We start from the raw sequence: 22,189 nt of genomic DNA, 5'->3' as shown, positions 1-22,189 counted from the left end.
GGGCACCCCAATGGCGTTCTCTGGTTCTCTGGTTCAGGCATGCGCAGTGAGCAGAAGTCTCTTCCCGTCATCGCCGTTCGAGGGTCTCCACGGTGATCCGTCCATCCCGCTCCTCCAGGCCTCGGTACCCGCGGTTTTACTCCAAGTGGGTCGAACGCAGTGAAAATAAAGTTGTTTGAGGATATTGGCGTAGAAAACATCACAAAACTTGGAATATAATTGTTTTTCTCCCCCCAACTGCACAAGGTTTGTTTGTTTAATATTTATCTAGTTAGCTACACTCATGCATTCTTCCCTGACAACTGCAACACAACATGTTGTTAGTTTAGCATAGCCATTAGCTGGCTAAACTTAGCTTTCTAACTTGGTGCATTTTTCTCAGACAGGCACGTTTTCTCAAAATGTGAATATGTTTACATTTTGACACGTTAGGCTTTATGAATATGTCTGAAATGTCGCGGCATTTAGTAACCACATAGCTAGCTATTGATAACGCTCTGCTAGCCCGCTAATTCGCGCCACACACGGACCGGGGTTGCAGGAGATAACGAGGGACGTCCGGTGAACTGTCGCGAAAAACGTTGGTTAACTGACGTTACCTAGTTCGTTATTTAGCTTTGCTTGTGCAGTAACGTTAGCTAATGCCAAATATAGCCGACATTCCACATAACTTATATATATATATATATATATGAAATAACTTGCTTCCTATAAAAAAAGACGTGATAGAAATATGATGAAAGACAGTTTGCTGATGTGATGTCTTGATAATGCGCGTAGCCTGACAGATTGTTCTAGTAGTAGTAGTAGTAGTAGTAGCTACAGTAGTCCAAGCTAACAATCCTGGCTATGTGGAGTTTTGTGGACACTTCTGGTCGGCAGCTGTAGGTTAATTTTGGTGCTCTCTCTCTCGGGGCATATGGGCATCCCCTAGGGAACTGTAGTTTGGCCTGAGGGACAGTGGCTCCTTGCTTTTGTTGGCGACCCACATCCACCTCCCCCAAACGCTCCGTCAAATCAGCTCGACGTTATGTTTACTCCAACCCCGAAGGACAGTGATTTTGAAAACACTGTATCAAGCCATATTCAACCTTTACTCAATTGTAGCTGGCAATCGTATTGATTCAATATGATGAAATGCTTGTCGAGGTATATACTGAAAAGTGTCCTGGTCGACGACGAGTGAATATTTTGCAAGTCATTGAAATGCAGAGAAACCATTTTTTGCATGGATTCATGAGTCATCTTTGAAACCTGATTTAGGGTGTCTGTTTTTTTTAAATTCAGAAATATATTTTAATTGGAAAAAGCAGAGCCATGTATAATCTTTCTCTGGTGAAAGCCATCCATTTCCTTGCATACGGACAAATTGCATTACGGTGACAACCGTAATTTGTTTGTAGAAAATATTTGTAGATGGAAAGAGAGTTTCTGGAAAAATGATTTTGAAATCAGAAGTGTATTAACCTTATTCCTGACCTCTTTCTTTGCTTTTCTCTCTCTCTCTCTCTTCTCTTCCTCAAATCCTCCATTTCCACCCTTACTTCACACGCTCCCCATCCCCACTGTTACGTCACTCCCTCCTTCTCCCTCTCTCAACCCCCCCCCCCCCCCCACCCACTCCATTCCCCCCTCCTCTCACATTGTCCGTCCCAACCCCTCACCTCTCCCATCTCATTTCCACCCTCTTCATTCCCTTTCCCACTCTCTCCTCCCTTCCCCCTACTGTCCACCCCCACTGTCACTCCCTCCTTCTCCCTCTCTCAACCCCCCCCCCACCCACTCCATTCCCCCCTCCTCTCACATTGTCCGTCCCAACCCCTCACCTCTCCCATCTCCTTTCCACCCTCTTCATTCCCTTTCCCACTCTCTCCTCCCTTCCCCCTACTGTCCACCCCCACTGTCACTCCCTCCTTCTCCCTCTCTCAACCCCCCCCCCCCCCACCCACTCCATTCCCCCTCCTCTCACATTGTCCGTCCCAACCCCTTACCTCTCCCATCTCCTTTCCACCCTCTTCATTCCCTTTCCCACTCTCTCCTCCCTTCCCCCTACTGTCCACCCCCACTGTCACTCCCTCCTTCTCCCTCTCTCAACCCCCCCCCCACCCACTCCATTCCCCCCTCCTCTCACATTGTCCGTCCCAACCCCTCACCTCTCCCATCTCCTTTCCACCCTCTTCATTCCCTTTCCCACTCTCTCCTCCCTTCCCCCTACCGTCCATCTCCACGTCTCTCTCCAGATGAAGCTGTGGTGGGGCTGGACGTGTGTGCTGCTCCTCTCCCTCCTGGCTCTCTCTGAGTCCCAGGCTGAAGCTCAGGGTGACCTAGACCTGGAGATGGAGGATGAAATTGAGGAGGCTATGGTGGAAGACATGGTAGAAGATAGGGAAGACTCAGCAGAGATAGAGGGAGAGGCGGAGATGGAAGGGGAGGCGGAAGAGGAGAAGGGAACCGATGCCAACGTCTCCTTCCAGGTCAGTAAAAGGGTCAAACGTCACCCAATGGGAAGTAGGATGAACTAGGTGTGGACATTTGAGATGGCACCCTTCTCCCTATGTAGTGTCCCACGTGTGTGGGGCCTGGTCAGACGTCGTGCAATCTCTTGGAAATAGGGTGCCATTTTGGATGCATGCCTGGTGTGTGTTTTTTTACGCCCTCCAAGTGTCTCTCTACCCGTTTGAGTTTGAAACCCTCATCATTTGCCTTTTCTTTCTGTGTTCCCTTAGCTAGCTAAAAACCTAACTACAACCTCACTGTCATAACCCCAATTTTAGCCGGGGGCCTTCAGGAAATCATGTCAGTAAATGTGTACTAGGCCGAGTCCCGATTCTCCACGGTTCTGGGTTTTATAATGATGATGGAAAATCCCCCCAGACATCTTATTTAAATCCACGACCGGTAGTGTGCAAGTGTACACTTCTGGGGAAAAGGGTGAAGAATCTGGAGCCCTACATTATATATCCCTCAGTTTGTGTTCCATTTCACACACAAAGTAATCCCTCCGCCCCCATTGGCTGAAACACACAGGTGACCTACAAGACTCCTGTTCCCATCGGAGAAGTGTACTTCTCAGAGACCTTTGATGACGGCTCACTGGACAGGTGGCAGGTGTCAAAGACGATGAAGGAAGACGCAGACGATGAAATTGCTAAATATGATGGTAAGAAACAGACCATTCTTGCCCCCCCCCGCTCTACACTCTCCACTTGTGTGTGTTTTATGGACACGAACACGTCTTTTTGCCAGTGTGTCAGTGAGAGACAACCCTGTTTCTTCAACCACCACTGTTAAGGTCACGTATCCCTGTATTTCTGTTATTACGGCGCTGTCACTCTGTTATTAGTACTGCTGGGCAGTAGTCTCTCTGTTGATGGACCTGGCCCGAGTGCAATGGCAAACATGTATTGTGGAAATACAGTTTAGTTAACGTTGTTAAACTGGAATCTAGTCATTGTGTCAGTTTGAGTTCACCACCGGACCCCTCTCTATGATGGTAAGAGCCAGACAGTTTCTGACCCCTCTCTCCCCTCCTGACCCCTCTCTCCTCTCCTGACCCCTCTCTCCTCTCCTGACCCCTCTCTCCTCTCCTGGCCCCTCTCTCCTCTCCTGGCCCCTCTCTCCTGACCCATCTCTCCTCTCCAGGTAAGTGGTCTGTGGAGCAGCTGAAGGAGAATAAAGTACCAGGAGACATGGGTCTGGTTCTGAAGTCCCGGGCCAAACATCACGCCATCGCCTCCCTGTTGGACAGACCCTTCCTCTTCCGGGACGACGCCCTAGTCGTACAGTGAGTTTGACCTTTAACCTCTCACGTTTGAACTCTTACCCTTTTTTTGGTTTTGTGTATAAAAGTGCATTTTCAAAATTAGCCTTTGAGTAAACTTGAGGCTAATTCATATTAACCGCTGAACGTTTAGAGGAACCTGTTTACCTTTAGGTATGAGGTGAACTTCCAGGATGGTATTGACTGTGGTGGAGCCTACATCAAACTGCTGTCAGACGAAGATGACCTGGATCTGGTACGTTGCTGTTGTTACTATAATCTGCTCTCTGATGTTGGTTAGTCTAGTCCCAGATCCCAGATCTGTTGGTGTTGTTACTATAATCTGATCTGTGATGTTGGTTAGTCCCAGATCTGTTGGTGTTGTTACTATAATCTGATCTATGATGTTGGTTAGTCTAGTCCCAGATCTGTTGGTGTTGTTACTATAATCTGATCTGTGATGTTGGTTAGTCCCAGATCTGTTGGTGTTGTTACTATAATCTGATCTGTGATGTTGGTTAGTCCCAGATCTGTTGGTGTTGTTACTATAATCTGATCTGTGATGTTGGTTAGTCCCAGATCTGTTGGTGTTGTTACTATAATCTGATCTATGATGTTGGTTAGTCCCAGATCTGTTGGTGGTGTTACTATAATCTGATCTATGATGTTGGTTAGTCTAGTCCCAGATCTGTTGGTGTTGTTACTATAATCTGATCTGTGATGTTGGTTATTCCCAGATCTGTTGGTGTTGTTACTATAATCTGATCTGTGATGTTGGTTAGTCTAGTCCCAGATCTGTTGGTGTTATTACTATAATCTGATCTATGTTGTTGGTTAGTCCCAGATCTGTTGGTGTTGTTACTATAATCTGATCTATGTTGTTGGTTAGTCCCAGATCTGTTGGTGTTGTTACTATAATCTGATCTGTGATGTTGGTTAGTCTAGTCCCAGATCTGTTGGTGTTGTTACTATAATCTGATCTATGATGTTGGTTTGTCTAGTCCCAGATCTGTTGGTGTTATTACTATAATCTGATCTATGTTGTTGGTTAGTCCCAGATCTGTTGGTGTTGTTACTATAATCTGATCTGTGATGTTGGTTAGTCCCAGATCTGTTAGTGTTGTTACTATAATCTGATCTATGATGTTGGTTAGTCCCAGATCTGTTAGTGTTGTTACTATAATCTGATCTGTGATGTTGGTTAGTCTAGTCCCAGATCCCAGATCTGTTGGTGTTGTTACTATAATCTGATCTGTGATGTTGGTTAGTCCCAGATCTGTTGGTGTTGTTACTATAATCTGATCTGTGATGTTGGTTAGTCTAGTCCCAGATCCCAGATCTGTTGGTGTTGTTACTATAATCTGATCTGTGATGTTGGTTAGTCCCAGATCTGTTGGTGTTGTTACTATAATCTGATCTATGATGTTGGTTAGTCTAGTCCCAGATCTGTTGGTGTTGTTACTATAATCTGATCTGTGATGTTGGTTAGTCCCAGATCTGTTGGTGTTGTTACTATAATCTGATCTGTGATGTTGGTTAGTCTAGTCCCAGATCTGTTGGTGTTGTTACTATAATCTGATCTATGATTTTGGTTAGTCCCAGATCTGTTGGTGTTGTTACTATAGTCTGATCTATGATGTTGGTTAGTCCCAGATCTGTTGGTGTTGTTACTATAATCTGATCTGTGATGTTGGTTAGTCTAGTCCCAGATCTGTTGGTGTTGTTACTATAATCTGAACTATGATGTTGGTTAGTCCCAGATCTGTTGGTGTTGTTACTATAATCTGATCTGTGATGTTGGTTAGTCCCAGATCCCAGATCTGTTGGTATTGTTACTATAATCTGATCTGTGTTGTTGGTTAGTCCCAGATCTGTTGGTGTTGTTACTATAATCTGATCTGTGATGTTGGTTAGTCTAGTCCCAGATCTGTTGGTGTTGTTACTATAATCTGATCTATGATGTTGGTTAGTCCCAGATCTGTTGGTGTTGTTACTATAATCTGATCTGTGATGTTGGTTAGTCCCAGATCCCAGATCTGTTGGTATTGTTACTATAATCTGATCTGTGTTGTTGGTTAGTCCCAGATCTGTTGGTGTTTGACCTTTGACCTGGCTCTAAAGTTAAGTCTCTATTTATATGCCTCCGTAATGCTGTACTTGGCTGGTCGACCCACCCAAGGATTTCAATGTCAGAAAAGTCCCCTGGTTTCACCATGACTTCGCCTCTGAATCGCTGACTGTAACCCTGTACCTTACTGTGGTGCTGTTCTAGGATCAGTTTAATGACCGTACCTCCTACACCATCATGTTTAGGGCCTGATAAGTGTGTAACCCTGTACCTTACTGTGGTGCTGTTCTAGGATCAGTTTAATGACCGTACCTCCTACACCATCATGTTTAGGGCCTGATAAGTGTGTAACCCTGTACCTTACTGTGGTGCTGTTCTAGGATCAGTTTAATGACCGTACCTCCTACACCATCATGTTTAGGGCCTGATAAGTGTGTAACCCTGTACCTTACTGTTGTGCTGTTCTAGGATCAGTTTAATGACCGTACCTCCTACACCATCATGTTTGGGCCTGATAAGTGTGTAACCCTGTACCTTACTGTTGTGCTGTTCTAGGATCAGTTTAATGACCGTACCTCCTACACCATCATGTTCGGGCCTGATAAGTGTGTAACCCTGTACCTTACTGTTGTGCTGTTCTAGGATCAGTTTAATGACCGTACCTCCTACACCATCATGTTCGGGCCTGATAAGTGTGTAACCCTGTACCTTACTGTGGTGCTGTTCTAGGATCAGTTTAATGACCGTACCTCCTACACCATCATGTTCGGACCTGATAAGTGTGTAACCCTGTACCTTACTGTTGTGCTGTTCTAGGATCAGTTTAATGACCGTACCTCCTACACCATCATGTTCGGGCCTGATAAGTGTGGAGAGGACTACAAGCTGCACTTCATCTTCCGCCACAGGAGCCCCCTGAACAAAGACCTGGAGGAGAAACACGCCAAGAGGCCCGACGTCGACCTGAAGAAGTTCTACACCGACAAGAAGACTCATCTCTACACACTGGGTAGGGGGGGGGGGTAGGAGAGGGTAGGAGGGGGGAGAGAGAGGGTAGGAGGGGAGAGAGAGGGTGGGTAGGTAGGAGGGGGGAGAGGGTGGGGGGGGGGGTGGTAGGTAGGTGGGGGGAGAGGGTAGGAGGGGAGAGAGAGAGGGTAGGAGGGGGGAGAGGGTAGGAGGGGAGAGAGAGGGTAGGTAGGAGGGGGGAGAGGGTAGGAGGGGAGAGAGAGGGTAGGTAGGAGGGGGAGGAGAGGGTGGGGGGGGGGGGTGGTAGGTAGGTGGGGGGAGGGGAGAGAGGAGGGAAGAGAGGAGGGGGAGAGAGGACGGGGGTGGGTGGGAGAGAGGAGGGGTGTGAGGGGTAGGGGAGAAGGGGAGGGGAGAGAGGAGGGGGTGGGAAAGAAGAGAGGAGGGGGTGTGAGGGGTAGGGGAGAAGGAGAGGGGGGGGGGTGGGGGGGAGAGAGGAGGGGTGTGAGGGAGAGGGGGAGGAGGGGGTGGGAGGGAAGAGAGGAGGGGGTGTGAGGGGTAGGGGAGAAGGGGAGGGGAGAGAGGACGGGGGGAGAGGGGGGGGGGTAGGATGGGAGAGAGAGGGTAGGAGGGGAGAGAGAGGGTAGGTAGGAGGGGGAGGGGAGAGAGGAGAAGGAGGGGGTGGGAGGGGAGATGGGATGCGAGGAATGGTGGAAAGACCGTGACAGCGAGCAACCCGGCTCTACGTGTTTACTGGTTTGTGACCCACTGACTCCGCCCCCGGTCAGAGGGGAACCCTGCAACCCAACAGTTAACACACACAGCAATTTTAATTGATACACACTGGAGATGAACATGGGGATGGGGGTGGCTCTGTAAGGGACAGAAACAGAGGTCATGAGTACATACACCAAGTCACAGAGCAGAAATACATGGCTGGGGACTGGATACATTACAAACTGGGTGGTTGGAGCCCTGAATGCTGATTGGCTGACAGCCGTGGTATATCAGACCGTATACAACGGGTATGACAAACCATTTTATTTGTACTGCTCTAATTACGCTGGTAACCAGTTTATAATAGCAATAAGGCACCTCAGGGGTGTGTGGTATATGGCCAATATACCACGGCTAAGGGCGCTGTCCAGGCACTCCACCGTGGTATATTGGCCATATACCACACCCCCTCTGGCCTTAATGCTGAATCACACCACACAGTGAACTCAGAGGACAATAGTAGTAACTGACGAGGAAGACCCACGTGCACACGTCCCACAACCCACTTTGTGAACACACACCATCCCACAACTCTCTCTCTCGCCATCCCACATTCAGAAATGAGTCCAGTTGTTTATGGCCAGAGACACAGATGTTACTCTCTGTTACTGCCTGATGGAGACTGACAGTATTGTAGAGACAGAGATGTTACTGCCTGATGGAGACTGACAGTATTGTAGAGACAGAGATGTTACTGCCTGATGGAGACTGACAGTGTTGTAGAGACAGAGATGTTACTACCTGAGGGAGACTGACAGTATTGTAGAGACAGAGATGTTACTACCTGATGGAGACTGACAGTGTTGTAGAGACAGAGATGTTACTGACAGTATTGTAGAGACAGAGATGTTACTAGCTGATGGAGACTGACAGTGTTGTAGAGACAGAGATGTTACTACCTGATGGAGACTGACAGTGTTGTAGAGACAGAGATGTTACTACCTGGGGGAGACTGACAGTATTGTAGAGACAGAGATGTTACTGCCTGATGGAGACTGACAGTATTGTAGAGACAGAGATGTTACTGACAGTATTGTAGAGACAGAGATGTTACTACCTGAGGGAGACTGACAGTATTGTAGAGACAGAGATGTTACTACCTGATGGAGACTGACAGTATTGTAGAGACAGATGTTACTACCTGAGGGAGACTGACAGTATTGTAGAGACAGAGATGTTACTACCTGATGGAGACTGACTGTATTGTAGAGACAGAGATGTTACTGACAGTATTGTAGAGACAGAGATGTTACTACCTGATGGAGACTGACAGTGTTGTAGAGACAGAGATGTTACTACCTGAGGGAGACTGACAGTATTGTAGAGACAGAGATGTTACTACCTGATGGAGACTGACAGTATTGTAGAGACAGATGTTACTACCTGAGGGAGACTGACAGTATTGTAGAGACAGAGATGTTACTACCTGATGGAGACTGACTGTATTGTAGAGACAGAGATGTTACTGACAGTATTGTAGAGACAGAGATGTTACTAGCTGATGGAGACTGACAGTATTGTAGAGACAGAGATGTTACTACCTGATATAGACTCAAGGTTGTGCTGATAACACTCACCGGAAGGGAATTTGTAACAGACACATTGAGATAAGAAACAATGTCCAGGACAAGTTACTCTCTTTTCTGAACTCTGTTTGTCTCCCCTCCCTCTTCCTCCATCCCTCCTCTCTTCCTCCCTCCCCCTCTCTCTCCCTCTACCCCCCCCCCCCCCCCCCCCCCTCACCCTCTCCCCCCCTCCCTCTCTCTCTCCCTCTCCCCCTCTCTCTCCCCTCCCTCCTCTCTCTCCCCCATCCAGTCCTGAACCCAGACAACAGCTATGAGATCCTGGTAGACCAGAGCAGTGTCAGTCGTGGCTCTCTGCTTCATGATGTGGTTCCTCCTGTTAACCCCACCAAGGAGATAGACGATCCCACTGACTCTAAACCTGAAGACTGGGACGAGAGGGCCAAGATACCAGACCCAGAGGCGGTCAAACCTGACAACTGGTGGGTTCAACTTCAACACCACTTTTTGGGAATTCTTTTTTTGGGGGGGTCGTGACTAAAAGAAAACCAGGTGTTGGCAGGCATGACTGAGGAAGAGCGTCTAGTTCTGAAGGATTTGTATTCTAAAACAGAACTTCCTTAAGGACTGTAGATATAACGCGTCTATTAAAGCTGTATCACATAGAAATGTGAGTTTACACTCCGTGGTCAGTTTATTAGGTACACCACCCCATTCAAGACAACGAGTCACGTGGTGTGGCTGGTTTTCCTGGCACACGTTCGGTCGGTCCCCCTGATAACAATTGAGCAGTGTTTTCAACGCCCCAAAGAATTCAGGCTGTTCTGGAGGCAACAGGGGGTCCCGACCCAGTATTAGATGGGTGTACCTAATAAACTGTCCACTGAGTGTATATCTATCATTGGAAGCAAGTCTGATGAAGGGTAGATATGTTCTAAATGTGCCATTTCTATGCTTCCCGTTAAGTTGAGTTTTTTAAAACTTGTTATTTTTTATCCACCAGCTGTCACAGAGGTTTAGATGGTACAATGATTCTCTACATTTGTTTTGTCACAAACTGAAAAAGATGCAAAACTATTGTGATTTATTTTTTTTTTGCAGCCATGTGATGGTGTGTTTGTGATTTCTACATATTGCGCCTCTAGGGGTAATGTTGAGCAACGTGCTTGGATTTTAATGCCAAACCATTTGTCATCTTGTGTTCCAGGGATGAGGAGGCTCCGGCTACGATCCAGGACCCTGATGCTGTGAAGCCAGAGGGATGGCTGGACGACGAGCCGGAGTTTGTGGCCGACCCCGCCGCCGACAAACCAGACGACTGGTAAACACACTGAACACACACATCAATAAAAACACTTGTTTTGGGAAGAGAGATGTGTTGAGTAACTCCACTTTTTCTGTCTCTCTCTCATTACTTTACATCCATCTCTCATTCTCTTTTATTTCTCTTCTCTCACCATCTCTCTCCTTTATCTCTCCTCTCATCATCTCTCTGTCTCTCTCTCTATCTCTCTCCTTTATCTCTCCTCTCATCATCTCCTGTCTCATCATCTCTCTCTCTCTCTCTCTCTCTCTCTATCGCTCTCCTTTATCTCTCCTCTCATCATCTCTCTGTCTCTCTCTCTATCTCTCTCCTTTATCTCTCCTCTCACCATATCTCTGTCTCTCTCTCTATCTCTCTCCTTTCTCTCCTCACCATCTTTCTCTCGCTCCTCTCACCATCTTTCTCTCTCTCCTCTCACCATCCCTCTCTCATCTCTCTCTGTCTCTCTCTTTTATCTCTCGCTCTCCTTTATCTCTCTGTAGGGATGAGGAGATGGATGGAGAGTGGGAGGCCCCTCAGGTTCCTAACCCAGTGTGTGAGACAGCCCCTGGATGTGGGCAGTGGAAGCCCCCTACCATCAACAACCCTCAGTACAAGGGCAAGTGGAAGGCTCCTCTGGTGGACAACCCCCACTACCAGGTAACATAATCCCTTCCTGAAGACACATGTTTCATTAGGTTATTGTCAGTCTATAAGGCTGAGATCCCTGTCTTATTGTCAGTCTGTAAGGCTGAGATCCCTGTCTTATTGTCGGTCTATAAGGCTGAGATCCCTGTCTTATTGTCGGTCTATAAGGCTGAGATCCCTGTCTTATTGTCAGTCTATAAGGCTGAGATCCCTGTCTTATTGTCGGTCTATAAGGCTGAGATCCCTGTCTTATTGTCGGTCTATAAGGCTGAGATCCCTGTCTTATTGTCAGTCTATAAGGCTGAGATCCCTGTCTTATTGTCAGTCTATAAGGCTGAGATCCCTGTCTTATTGTCGGTCTAAAAGGCTGAGATCCCTGTCTTATTGTCGGTCTATAAGGCTGAGATCCCTGTCTTATTGTCGGTCTATAAGGCTGAGATCCCTGTCTTATTGTCGGTCTATAAGGCTGAGATCCCTGTCTTATTGTTGGTCTATAAGGCTGAGATCCCTGTCTTATTGTTGGTCTATAAGGCTGAGATCCCTGTCTTATTGTCGGTCTATAAGGCTGAGATCCCTGTCTTATTGTCGGTCTGTAAGGCTGAGATCCCTGTCTTATTGTCGGTCTATAAGGCTGAGATCCCTGTCTTATTGTCGGTCTGTAAGGCTGAGATCCCTGTCTTATTGTCAGTCTATAAGGCTGAGATCCCTGTCTTATTGTCGGTCTATAAGGCTGAGATCCCTGTCTTATTGTCGGTCTGTAAGGCTGAGATCCCTGTCTTATTGTCAGTCTATAAGGCTGAGATCCCTGTCTTATTGTTGGTCTGTAAGGCTGAGATCCCTGTCTTATTGTTGGTCTATAAGGCTGAGATCCCTGTCTTATTGTTGGTCTATAAGGCTGAGATCCCTGTCTTATTGTTGGTCTATAAGGCTGAGATCCCTGTCTTATTGTCGGTCTGTAAGGCTGAGATCCCTGTCTTATTGTTGGTCTATAAGGCTGAGATCCCTGTCTTATTGTTGGTCTATAAGGCTGAGATCCCTGTCTTATTGTTGGTCTATAAGGCTGAGATCCCTGTCTTATTGTTGGTCTATAAGGCTGAGATCCCTGTCTTATTGTCGGTCTGTAAGGCTGAGATCCCTGTCTTATTGTTGGTCTATAAGGCTGAGATCCCTGTCTTATTGTCGGTCTGTAAGGCTGAGATCCCTGTCTTATTGTCAGTCTATAATGCTGAGATCCCTGTCTTATTGTTGGTCTATAAGGCTGAGATCCCTGTCTTATTGTCGGTCTATAAGGCTGAGATCCCTGTCTTATTGTCAGTCTATAAGGCTGAGATCCCTGTCTTATTGTCGGTCTATAAGGCTGAGATCCCTGTCTTATTGTCAGTCTATAATGCTGAGATCCCTGTCTTATTGTCGGTCTATAAGGCCGAGATCCCTGTCTTATTGTCAGTCTATAAGGCTGAGATCCCTGTCTTATTGTCAGTCTATAAGGCCCAGATCCCTGTCCTATTGTTGGTCTATAAGGCTGAGATCCCTGTCTTATTGTTGGTCTATAAGGCTGAGATCCCTGTCTTATTGTTGGTCTATAAGGCTGAGATCCCTGTCTTATTGTTGGTCTATAAGGCTGAGATCCCTGTCTTATTGTTGGTCTATAAGGCTGAGATCCCTGTCTTATTGTTTGTCTATAAGGCTGATATTCAGAGATGAGATCCCTGTCTTATTGTCAGTCTATAAGGCTGAGATCCCTGTCTTATTGTCAGTCTATAAGGCTGAGATCCCTGTCCTATTGTTGGTCTATAAGGCTTAGATCCCTGTCTTATTGTTGGTCTATAAGGCTGAGATCCCTGTCTTATTGTTGGTCTATAAGGCTGAGATCCCTGTCTTATTGTCGGTCTGTAAGGCTGAGATCCCTGTCTTATTGTTGGTCTATAAGGCTGAGATCCCTGTCTTATTGTCGGTCTGTAAGGCTGAGATCCCTGTCTTATTGTCGGTCTATAAGGCTGAGATCCCTGTCTTATTGTTGGTCTATAAGGCTGAGATCCCTGTCTTATTGTTGGTCTATAAGGCTGAGATCCCTGTCTTATTGTTGGTCTATAAGGCTGAGATCCCTGTCTTATTGTTGGTCTATAAGGCTGAGATCCCTGTCTTATTGTCGGTCTGTAAGGCTGAGATCCCTGTCTTATTGTTGGTCTATAAGGCTGAGATCCCTGTCTTATTGTCGGTCTGTAAGGCTGAGATCCCTGTCTTATTGTTGGTCTATAAGGCTGAGATCCCTGTCTTATTGTCGGTCTGTAAGGCTGAGATCCCTGTCTTATTGTTGGTCTATAAGGCTGAGATCCCTGTCTTATTGTCGGTCTATAAGGCTGAGATCCCTGTCTTATTGTCGGTCTATAAGGCTGAGATCCCTGTCTTATTGTCGGTCTATAAGGCCGAGATCCCTGTCTTATTGTCGGTCTATAAGGCTGAGATCCCTGTCTTATTGTCGGTCTATAAGGCTGAGATCCCTGTCTTATTGTCAGTCTATAAGGCTGAGATCCCTGTCTTATTGTCGGTCTATAAGGCTGAGATCCCTGTCTTATTGTCAGTCTATAATGCTGAGATCCCTGTCTTATTGTCGGTCTATAAGGCCGAGATCCCTGTCTTATTGTCGGTCTATAAGGCTGAGATCCCTGTCTTATTGTCGGTCTATAAGGCTGAGATCCCTGTCTTATTGTCGGTCTATAAGGCTGAGATCCCTGTCTTATTGTCGGTCTGTAAGGCTGAGATCCCTGTCTTATTGTCAGTCTATAAGGCTGAGATCCCTGTCTTATTGTTGGTCTATAAGGCTGAGATCCCTGTCTTATTGTTTGTCTATAAGGCTGATATTCAGAGATGAGATCCCTGTCTTATTGTCAGTCTATAAGGCTGAGATCCCTGTCTTATTGTTGGTCTGTAAGGCTGAGATCCCTGTCTTATTGTCAGTCTATAAGGCTGAGATCCCTGTCTTATTGTCGGTCTATAAGGCTGAGATCCCTGTCTTATTGTCAGTCTATAAGGCTGAGATCCCTGTCTTATTGTCGGTCTATAAGGCTGAGATCCCTGTCTTATTGTTGGTCTATAAGGCTGAGATCCCTGTCTTATTGTCGGTCTATAAGGCTGAGATCCCTGTCTTATTGTCGGTCTATAAGGCTGAGATCCCTGTCTTATTGTCAGTCTATAAGCCTGAGATCCCTGTCCTATTGTCAGTCTATAAGGCTGAGATCCCTGTCTTATTGTCAGTCTATAAGGCTGAGATCCCTGTCCTATTGTCAGTCTATAAGCCTGAGATCCCTGTCTTATTGTCAGTCTATAAGGCTGAGATCCCTGTCTTATTGTCAGTCTATAAGGCTGAGATCCCTGTCTTATTGTCAGTCTATAAGGCTGAGATCCCTGTCTTATTGTCAGTCTATAAGGCTGAGATCCCTGTCTTGTTGTCAGTCTATAAGGCTGAGATCCCTGTCTTATTGTCAGTCTATAAGGCTGAGATCCCTGTCTTATTGTTGGTCTATAAGGCTGAGATCCCTGTCTTATTGTCGGTCTATAAGGCTGAGATCCCTGTCTTATTGTCAGTCTATAAGGCTGAGATCCCTGTCTTGTTGTCAGTCTATAAGCCTGAGATCCCTGTCTTATTGTCAGTCTATAAGCCTGAGATCCCTGTCTTATTGTCAGTCTATAAGGCTGATATTCAGAGATGAGATCCCTGTCTTATTGTCAGTCTATAAGGCTGAGATCCCTGTCTTATTGTCAGTCTATAAGGCTGAGATCCCTGTCCTATTGTTGGTCTATAAGGCTGAGATCCCTGTCTTATTGTTGGTCTATAAGGCTGAGATCCCTGTCTTATTGTTGGTCTATAAGGCTGAGATCCCTGTCTTATTGTTGGTCTATAAGGCTGAGATCCCTGTCTTATTGTTGGTCTATAAGGCTGAGATCCCTGTCTTATTGTTTGTCTATAAGGCTGATATTCAGAGATGAGATCCCTGTCTTATTGTCAGTCTATAAGGCTGAGATCCCTGTCTTATTGTCAGTCTATAAGGCTGAGATCCCTGTCCTATTGTTGGTCTATAAGGCTGAGATCCCTGTCTTATTGTTGGTCTATAAGGCTGAGATCCCTGTCTTATTGTTGGTCTATAAGGCTGAGATCCCTGTCTTATTGTTGGTCTGTAAGGCTGATATTCAGAGCTACGATCCCTGTCTTATTGTCGGTCTATAAGGCTGGGGACACTAAAGCGTGTCTTGTCCTGTAACATGTGACCTCTCCCCTCCCAGGGTGTGTGGAGCCCCTCCCCTCTCCTCTCCCCTCCCAGGGTGTGTGGAGCCCCTCCCCTCTCCCCTCTCAGGGTGTGGGGACACTAATGCGTGTCTTGTCCTGTAACATGTGACCTCTCCCCTCCCAGGGTGTGTGGAGCCCGCGTAAGATCCAGAACCCGGACTACTTCGAGGATCTGGCTCCGTTCCAGATGACGTCGTTCAGAGCCGTGGGGCTGGAGCTCTGGTCCATGACCTCAGAGATCTACTTCGACAACTTCATCATCACTTCATATAAAGAGGTGGCCGATCGCTGGGCTGGAGACAGCTGGGGACTCAAGAAACTGGTGGCTAGTGCCAACGAGGTGTGTACGACACACACACGCACACCTACACACACACACACACAGCGTACATTTATACATACACACACAGATGGATATATATATATAAAACACACCTACACACACACACACACACACACACACACAGATGGATATATATATATATAACACATACAAACACATGTTGTATAAAAAGTTGGCTGATCGCTGGGCTGAAGACAGCTGGGTACTTAAGAAACTACTGGCTAGTGCCAAAGAGGTACACACACACCGACACACACATATACACACACACACACACACACACACACACACCGACACACACATACACACACACACACCGACACACACATACACACACACACACACACACACACACAGATAGACTCGGCAAAAAAAGAAATGTCCCTTTTTCAGGACCCTGTCTTGCAAAGATAATTCATAAAAATCCAAATAACTTCACAGATCTTCATTGTAAAGGGTTTAACACTGTTTTTCATGCTTGTTCAGTGACCCATAAACAATTAATGAACATGCACCTGTGGAACGGTCGTTAAGACACTAACAGCTTACAGACGGTAGGCAATTAAGGTCACAGTTATGAAAACCTAGGACACTAAAGAGGCCTTTCTACTGACTCTGAAAAACACCAAAAGAAAGATGCCCAGGGTCCCTGCTCATCTGTGTGAACGTGTCTTAGGCATGCTGCAAGGAGGCATGACAACTGCAGATGTGGCCAGGGCAATAAATTGCAATGTCCGTACTGTGAGACGCCTACGACAGCTCTACAGGGAGACAGGATGGACAGCTGATGATCCTCGCAGTGGCAGACCACGTGTAACAACAATTGCACAGGATCGGTACATCCGAACATCACACCTGTGGGACAGGTACAGGATGGCAACAGCAACTGCCCGATATACACCAGGAATGCACAATCCCTCCATCAGTGCTCAGACTGTCCGCAATAGGCTGAGAGAGGACGGACTGAGGGCTTGTAGGTCTGTTGTAAGGCAGGTCCTCACCAGACATCACCGGCAACAACGTCACCTATGGGCACAAACCCACCGTCGCTGGACCAGACAGGACTGGCAAAAGTGCTCTTCACTGATGAGTCGCGGTTTTGTCTCACTAGGGGTGAGGAAGGAATGAGCGTTTACACCGAGGCCTGTACTCTGGAGCGGGATCGATTGGAGGTGGAGGGTCCGTCATGGTCTGGGGCAGTGTGTCACAGCATCATCAGACTGAGCTTGTTGTCATTGCAGGCAATCTCAACGCTGTGCGTTACAGGGAAGACATCCTCCTCCCTCATGTGGTACCCTTCCTGCAGGCTCATCCTGACATGACCATCCAGCACGACAATGCCACCAGCCATACTGCTTGTTCTGTGCGTGATTTCCTGCAAGTTAGGAATATCAGTGTTCTGTCATGGCCAACGAAGAGCCCGGATCTCAGTCCCATTGAGCACGTCTGGGACCTGTTGGATCGGAGGGTGGGGGCTAGGGCACGTCTGGGACCTGTTGGATCGGAGGGTGGGGGCTAGGGCACGTCTGGGACCTGTTGGATCGGAGGGTGGGGGCTAGGGCACGTCTGGGACCTGTTGGATCGGAGGGTGGGGGCTAGGGCACGTCTGGGACCTGTTGGATCGGAGGGTGGGGGCTAGGGCACGTCTGGGACCTGTTGGATCGGAGGGTGGGGGCTAGGGCACGTCTGGGACCTGTTGGATCGGAGGGTGGGGGCTAGGGCACGTCTGGGACCTGTTGGATAGGAGGGTGAGGGCTGAAAGTAAACACAGTTGACAGTGAGAGGACGTTTGTTTTTTTGCTGAGTTTACAAACATGCAGAACACAGACATGAACTTTTTATATATTTCCTCACTGAATGTTCCTTCACATAAACACACACAGTTATATTTGCTGATTATCTCCCCCCCCTCCCCAGCCGGGTGTGTTTTCCCAGTTGACCATGGCAGCAGAGGAGAGACCGTGGCTCTGGGTAGTCTACATACTGACTGTTGGTCTGCCCATAGGACTGACTGTGTTATTCTGCTGGCCCAAGGTAACACACCAACACTACTGACTTGTTACTCACACAAACTGGTGTTTCCTGCTCTTGTCTGTTTCATATTCAATTAATCTTGTTGTCATATTCACTATACAGCCAAACAACTATATATTTTGTTCTTTGTACTTAAGAGGGTATTTATCTAACCACCAGCTCATTGTCTGACTCGCTCTCTCTCCCTCTGACTCCTCTTTCTCTGACTCGCTCTCTGACTCTTTCCGACAGAAATCAGATGATGACTATGTGTACAAGAAGGTGGACCCGCCTAAACCCGATGTAGAAGAGGAGGAAGAGGATGATGAAGAGGAGGAGGAGGAGGAAGAAGAGGAGAAGGGAGACCAAGCAGCTGAGGCCAAAGCTACTGAGAGTCCAAAACCTGCAGGTCAGAGAGAAGACATGAGATCTCTCTCTCCCTCTTCCTCCCCCTCTCTCCCTCTTTCTCCTTCCTCCCCCCCTCTCTCCCTCTTTCTCCTTCCTCCCCCTCTCTCCCTCTTCCCCCCTCTCCCCCTCTTCCCCCCCTCTTCCCCCCCTCTCTCTCCCTCTTCCTCCCCCCCTCTCCCCCCTCTTTCTCCCTCCCCCCTCTTCCCCCCCTCTCTCTCCCTCTTCCTCCCCCCCTCTTTCTCCCTCTCCCTCCCTCCCCCCTCTCTCCCTCTTTCCCTCTCTCTCTCCCCCTCCCCCCGCTCTCCCTCTCCCCCCTCTCTCCCTCTTTCCCTCTCTCTCTCCCCCTCCCCCCGCTCTCCCTCTCCCCCTCTTCCCCCCCTCTTCCCCCCCTCTCTCTCCCTCTTCCTCCCCCCCTCTCCCCCCTCTTTCTCCCTCCCCCTCTTCCCCCCCTCTCTCTCCCTCTTCCTCCCCCCCTCTTTCTCCCTCTCCCTCCCTCCCCCCTCTCTCCCTCTTTCCCTCTCTCTCTCCCCCTCCCCCCGCTCTCCCTCTCCCCCCTCTCTCCCTCTTTCCCTCTCTCTCTCCCCCTCCCCCCGCTCTCCCTCTCCCCCCTCTATCTCCTTCTTTCCCTCTCTTCCTCCCTCCCCCCCTCTCTCTTCCTCCCCCCTCTCTCTCCCTTTCTCTCTCTCTCTCTCTCCCTGCCCCCCCTTTCTCCCTCTCTCCCTCTTCCTCCCCCCTCTCTCTCCCTCTTTCTCTCCCCCCCTCTTTCTCCCTCTTTCCCTCTCTCCCTCTCCCCCCCTCTCTCTCCCTCTCCCCCCCTCTCTCCCCCTCTCCCCCCCTCTCTCCCCCTCTCTCTCCCTCTCCCCCCCTCTCACCCCTCACTTGTTCTCTCTTCCATATGTTTTCTTCTCCTTTCCTTAGTTAATATTTCCTCTCATTCTCCTTTTGTCTTTCAGAAGAGAAGAAAGAGAAGGCGGAGGAGGAGAGTGGGGCAGCTGGAGGGGACAGCGTAGAAGATGGAGATGACGATGAGGAGGAGGAGGATGAAGGAGAGGAGGAAGAAGAGACCAAGTCCAATGAGGCAGCATCGGATGATGTCAGTGCTGAGGTACTCTCTTAGTTTTCTGAAAGATCAAAAACGTCACTCGTTTCACACATTTGACCCTCTGAAACTCTGGCTTCCCCCAGATTATCTCTCCTTCCTCCCAAAGTGTGCACTTGTTCACTTCCCTTCACTGAAATTACTGGTGTGAGAAATATGGTGGAAACTCCCACTAGTCCATGCCGCCACCAATCCAATGCTTCTAGATTTGTGGGAAGAAGAAGTGAGCAAGTGCACACTTCAGGAGAAAGTAGACATTGGGACACCTTGTCTTTCATTCATCCCTTCTTCTTCATCCCTCGTTTCCAAGCAGAAGGTGGAGGCAGACGAGGGGGGCCACAGCGTTGGCGACGGACACAAACAGGCCGTGAGGAAGAGGAGGGTACGGAAAGACTGATGAAGACCAACGACAACAAATGAAGCCTTCTCTCTCCTCCTCTCTCTCTCTCTCCTCCTCTCTCTCTCTCTCTCTCTCTCCTCCTCTCTCTCTCTCTCCTCCTCTATCCTCTCTCTCTCCTCTCTCTCCTCTCTCCTCCTCTCTCTCCTCCTCTCTCTCTCTCCTCCTCTATCCTCTCTCTCTCCTCCTCTCTCCTCCTCTCTGCATGCCCTCTGGTGGTCCTAGTAACCAAGATACTACCCCTCCTCCTCCATCAGTCAAATGACAACCACCCCCCCCCCCCCGTTCCTTCTTATCTTCCTTTGTTCTCTCTAGCCGTTACGCCTCTCTCTAAGGCCATCAAGGCTACCCTGACCCCCCCCCCAACCCTCCTTTCTTCCAAAATGAATACTATGCCCCCTCATCTCCTTCCTCCTCCCCCCCCATCCTCTTCATCAGCTGCAACTTTCTAACCCCCCCCCCCCCCCTCTTCAGCTTCCAGTCTTCCTGACTATAGTTCCTAGTTCTGGTTTATTGTTGACATTTTGTTAAGCTTCAGAAGTATCATTTTTATTCAAACTAAAGTTAAAAGGACAGCTCTCTCTGGCTTGTGTCTCAAATGACACCCTATTCCCTGAAGAAGAGCTTTGGTCAAAGTGGGGCACTACATGGGGGGGGGTAAGGAGTTAAAAAGTAGTGCACTACATGGGGGGGATAAGGTGTTAAAAAGTAGTGTACTACATGGGGAATAGGCTGGTCAGAGAGAGAGAAGACCTCTATAGCCATGCTACTGTATTGCTGCTGTGTGACTGAAGGTGCCATGTTTCTCCTGGTCTCAGATCTGCTTGTCGTTGGAGTCAATTCCTCTGACTATTATTGGGACAAGATTTGGCTCTAAAATACAAACTGGGCATCCCAAATGGCACCCCGTTCCCATTTATATTGAACTACCCTAATGGGCCCTGGTCTAAAGTATTATACTATATATAGGGAATAGGGCTCTGGTCTAAAGTAGTTCACTATATAGGGAATAGGGTGCCATTTGGGATGTAGATATACAGATCTGGGACCAGTCTTAAAGTTCGACTACAAAGACAGAAGGATATTTTCAGACAAGAAGGCGCCTTACGTCAGGTTTAAGGTTAGACATCTACTTTAGATTGAGAAGTGTTTTGTTTTTCATTCATTAACTTATAAAAAAAGGAAGTTCATAATATAATATGTCAGTTCTTTATGTGTTATTTTGTTTTTTTAACTAAATTATATGGATTTAAAACTTGAGGATTGAAAATCGGCACTGATAAAAAAATGTATCTTATTTATTTGAAACTTCTCCCTCTTGTTCATTTTACGGCTAAATTTAAAACAGGAGAAAATATTACAATGCAGTTTTTTCTCTTTTGAGTGAATGGAAATGTTTTGGGTGTTTAAAAATATAAATATATATATTCATAATTTGTAGTTAGTTTTACCACTGTTTTGCTTATTGTGAGCCTACGTCAGAACAAACGACTTGTGTTCTCTGGGCATTCCGGAATATCCAAACTCCGGTTCCGGAATATCCAAACTCCGGTTCCGGAATGAATTAGAAACGATTCCGTCTTGTATGGAAAGAGATGTGCCGATTTTGTTTGTTCTGTTTTCTCCAGCATTTCTAGTAAAAATGTTTTCTGTTCTTGTACGACAACCAGGCACATTTCCCTGTTTTCAATAAGTTGCAAATTGTACATTGCTCTTGGAAAAATTAAATATTTAATAGGATACAAGTCGTACTTGTTGTTAGCCTGGTCCCAGATCTGTTTGTGGTCTTGCCCAACCCATTTCTGTCATTGTCAAGGAGTTGGTTTAACACTGTCAGACAGACTGGCTCTCAGGCTAACTTGTCATTGTACTGTTTGGTTTGGGGTCCATGAGAAGTGCTGAGTCATTGCATGATTAACTATGACTAGTGTTGTACTCGGCTGCTCCACCCAAGGAGTTGTCTGAAGTGTGGCCTTGAAAGGGAACATCACCCTCTGGATCAGAACAGAGCGTTCTTGACTTGCCTGGGTTGCACTGGAACAAGGTCTACTCTTTCATTTATTTAAATAGACAAGTCAGTTAAGAATAAATTCTTATTTTCAATGACAGCCCAGGAACAGTGGGTTAACTGCCTTGTTCAGGGACAGAACAACAGATTTGTACCTTGTCAGCTCGGGGATTTGATTCGGTTGCAAGTCCAACGCTCTAACCACTAGACTTCTCTGCCGTCTAGAGAACCTATATAAACTAATCTCTCACTAAGGATGCATCTCACTTGTCAAGAGGCCTTATATCCTTCTCTTGTCTCCTTTCATTCTATCCTTGTCTCCTTTCCTGCTTCCTTGCCTCCTTCACTCCTTTCCATATTGAAACAGAGTTACACTCCCGACTCGTACAAAAGCATCAGAAGTATTTTATTTTTGTATTAAAACAAAAGTGTTAAAAGGCAACATAGTCATAGAATCTCTAAACTTCTACACAGCAGGCAGTTAGTTCCATAGGATGTGTGTTATCAACATGCCTGAAGGAAAAAACTAAGTTTAATGTCCCAAAATGGCACTCTGTTCCCTAGATAGTAGACTACTTATGACCAGGGCCCTAT

At 47.3% G+C, this 22,189-nt stretch overlaps 1 protein-coding gene across 3 annotated transcripts; it reads left to right on the top strand.

Moving 5' to 3' along the window:
• The first annotated feature begins 45 nt into the window (after nucleotides 1–45).
• LOC139393736 (calnexin-like) lies at nucleotides 46–20,533 on the top strand. Of its 3 annotated transcripts, none has more exons than XM_071142088.1 (14): nucleotides 46–246; nucleotides 2,241–2,474; nucleotides 3,028–3,160; nucleotides 3,643–3,784; nucleotides 3,935–4,016; nucleotides 6,645–6,837; nucleotides 9,384–9,573; nucleotides 10,299–10,412; nucleotides 10,898–11,054; nucleotides 15,452–15,667; nucleotides 17,588–17,704; nucleotides 17,936–18,092; nucleotides 19,045–19,196; nucleotides 19,504–20,533. In XM_071142088.1, the coding sequence occupies exons 2-14, from the start codon at nucleotides 2,241–2,243 to the stop codon at nucleotides 19,585–19,587; spliced, it is 1,971 nt and encodes a 656-aa protein (XP_070998189.1). In that variant the 5' UTR covers nucleotides 46–246; the 3' UTR covers nucleotides 19,588–20,533. The 3 variants fall into 3 exon arrangements, with proteins under 3 accessions (XP_070998189.1, XP_070998190.1, XP_070998188.1); XM_071142089.1 differs by having other exon boundaries at nucleotides 19,045–19,184; nucleotides 19,504–19,671; XM_071142087.1 differs by having other exon boundaries at nucleotides 19,501–19,671.
• The last annotated feature ends 1,656 nt before the right edge of the window (nucleotides 20,534–22,189 follow it).

The sequence above is a fragment of the Oncorhynchus clarkii genome, unplaced genomic scaffold (assembly GCF_045791955.1).
Source record: "Oncorhynchus clarkii lewisi isolate Uvic-CL-2024 unplaced genomic scaffold, UVic_Ocla_1.0 unplaced_contig_5668_pilon_pilon, whole genome shotgun sequence".
Lineage (NCBI taxonomy): Eukaryota > Metazoa > Chordata > Actinopteri > Salmoniformes > Salmonidae > Oncorhynchus > Oncorhynchus clarkii.
Note: the sequence above shows the minus strand (reverse complement) of the source record. Positions and strands in the feature narration are given on the sequence as shown.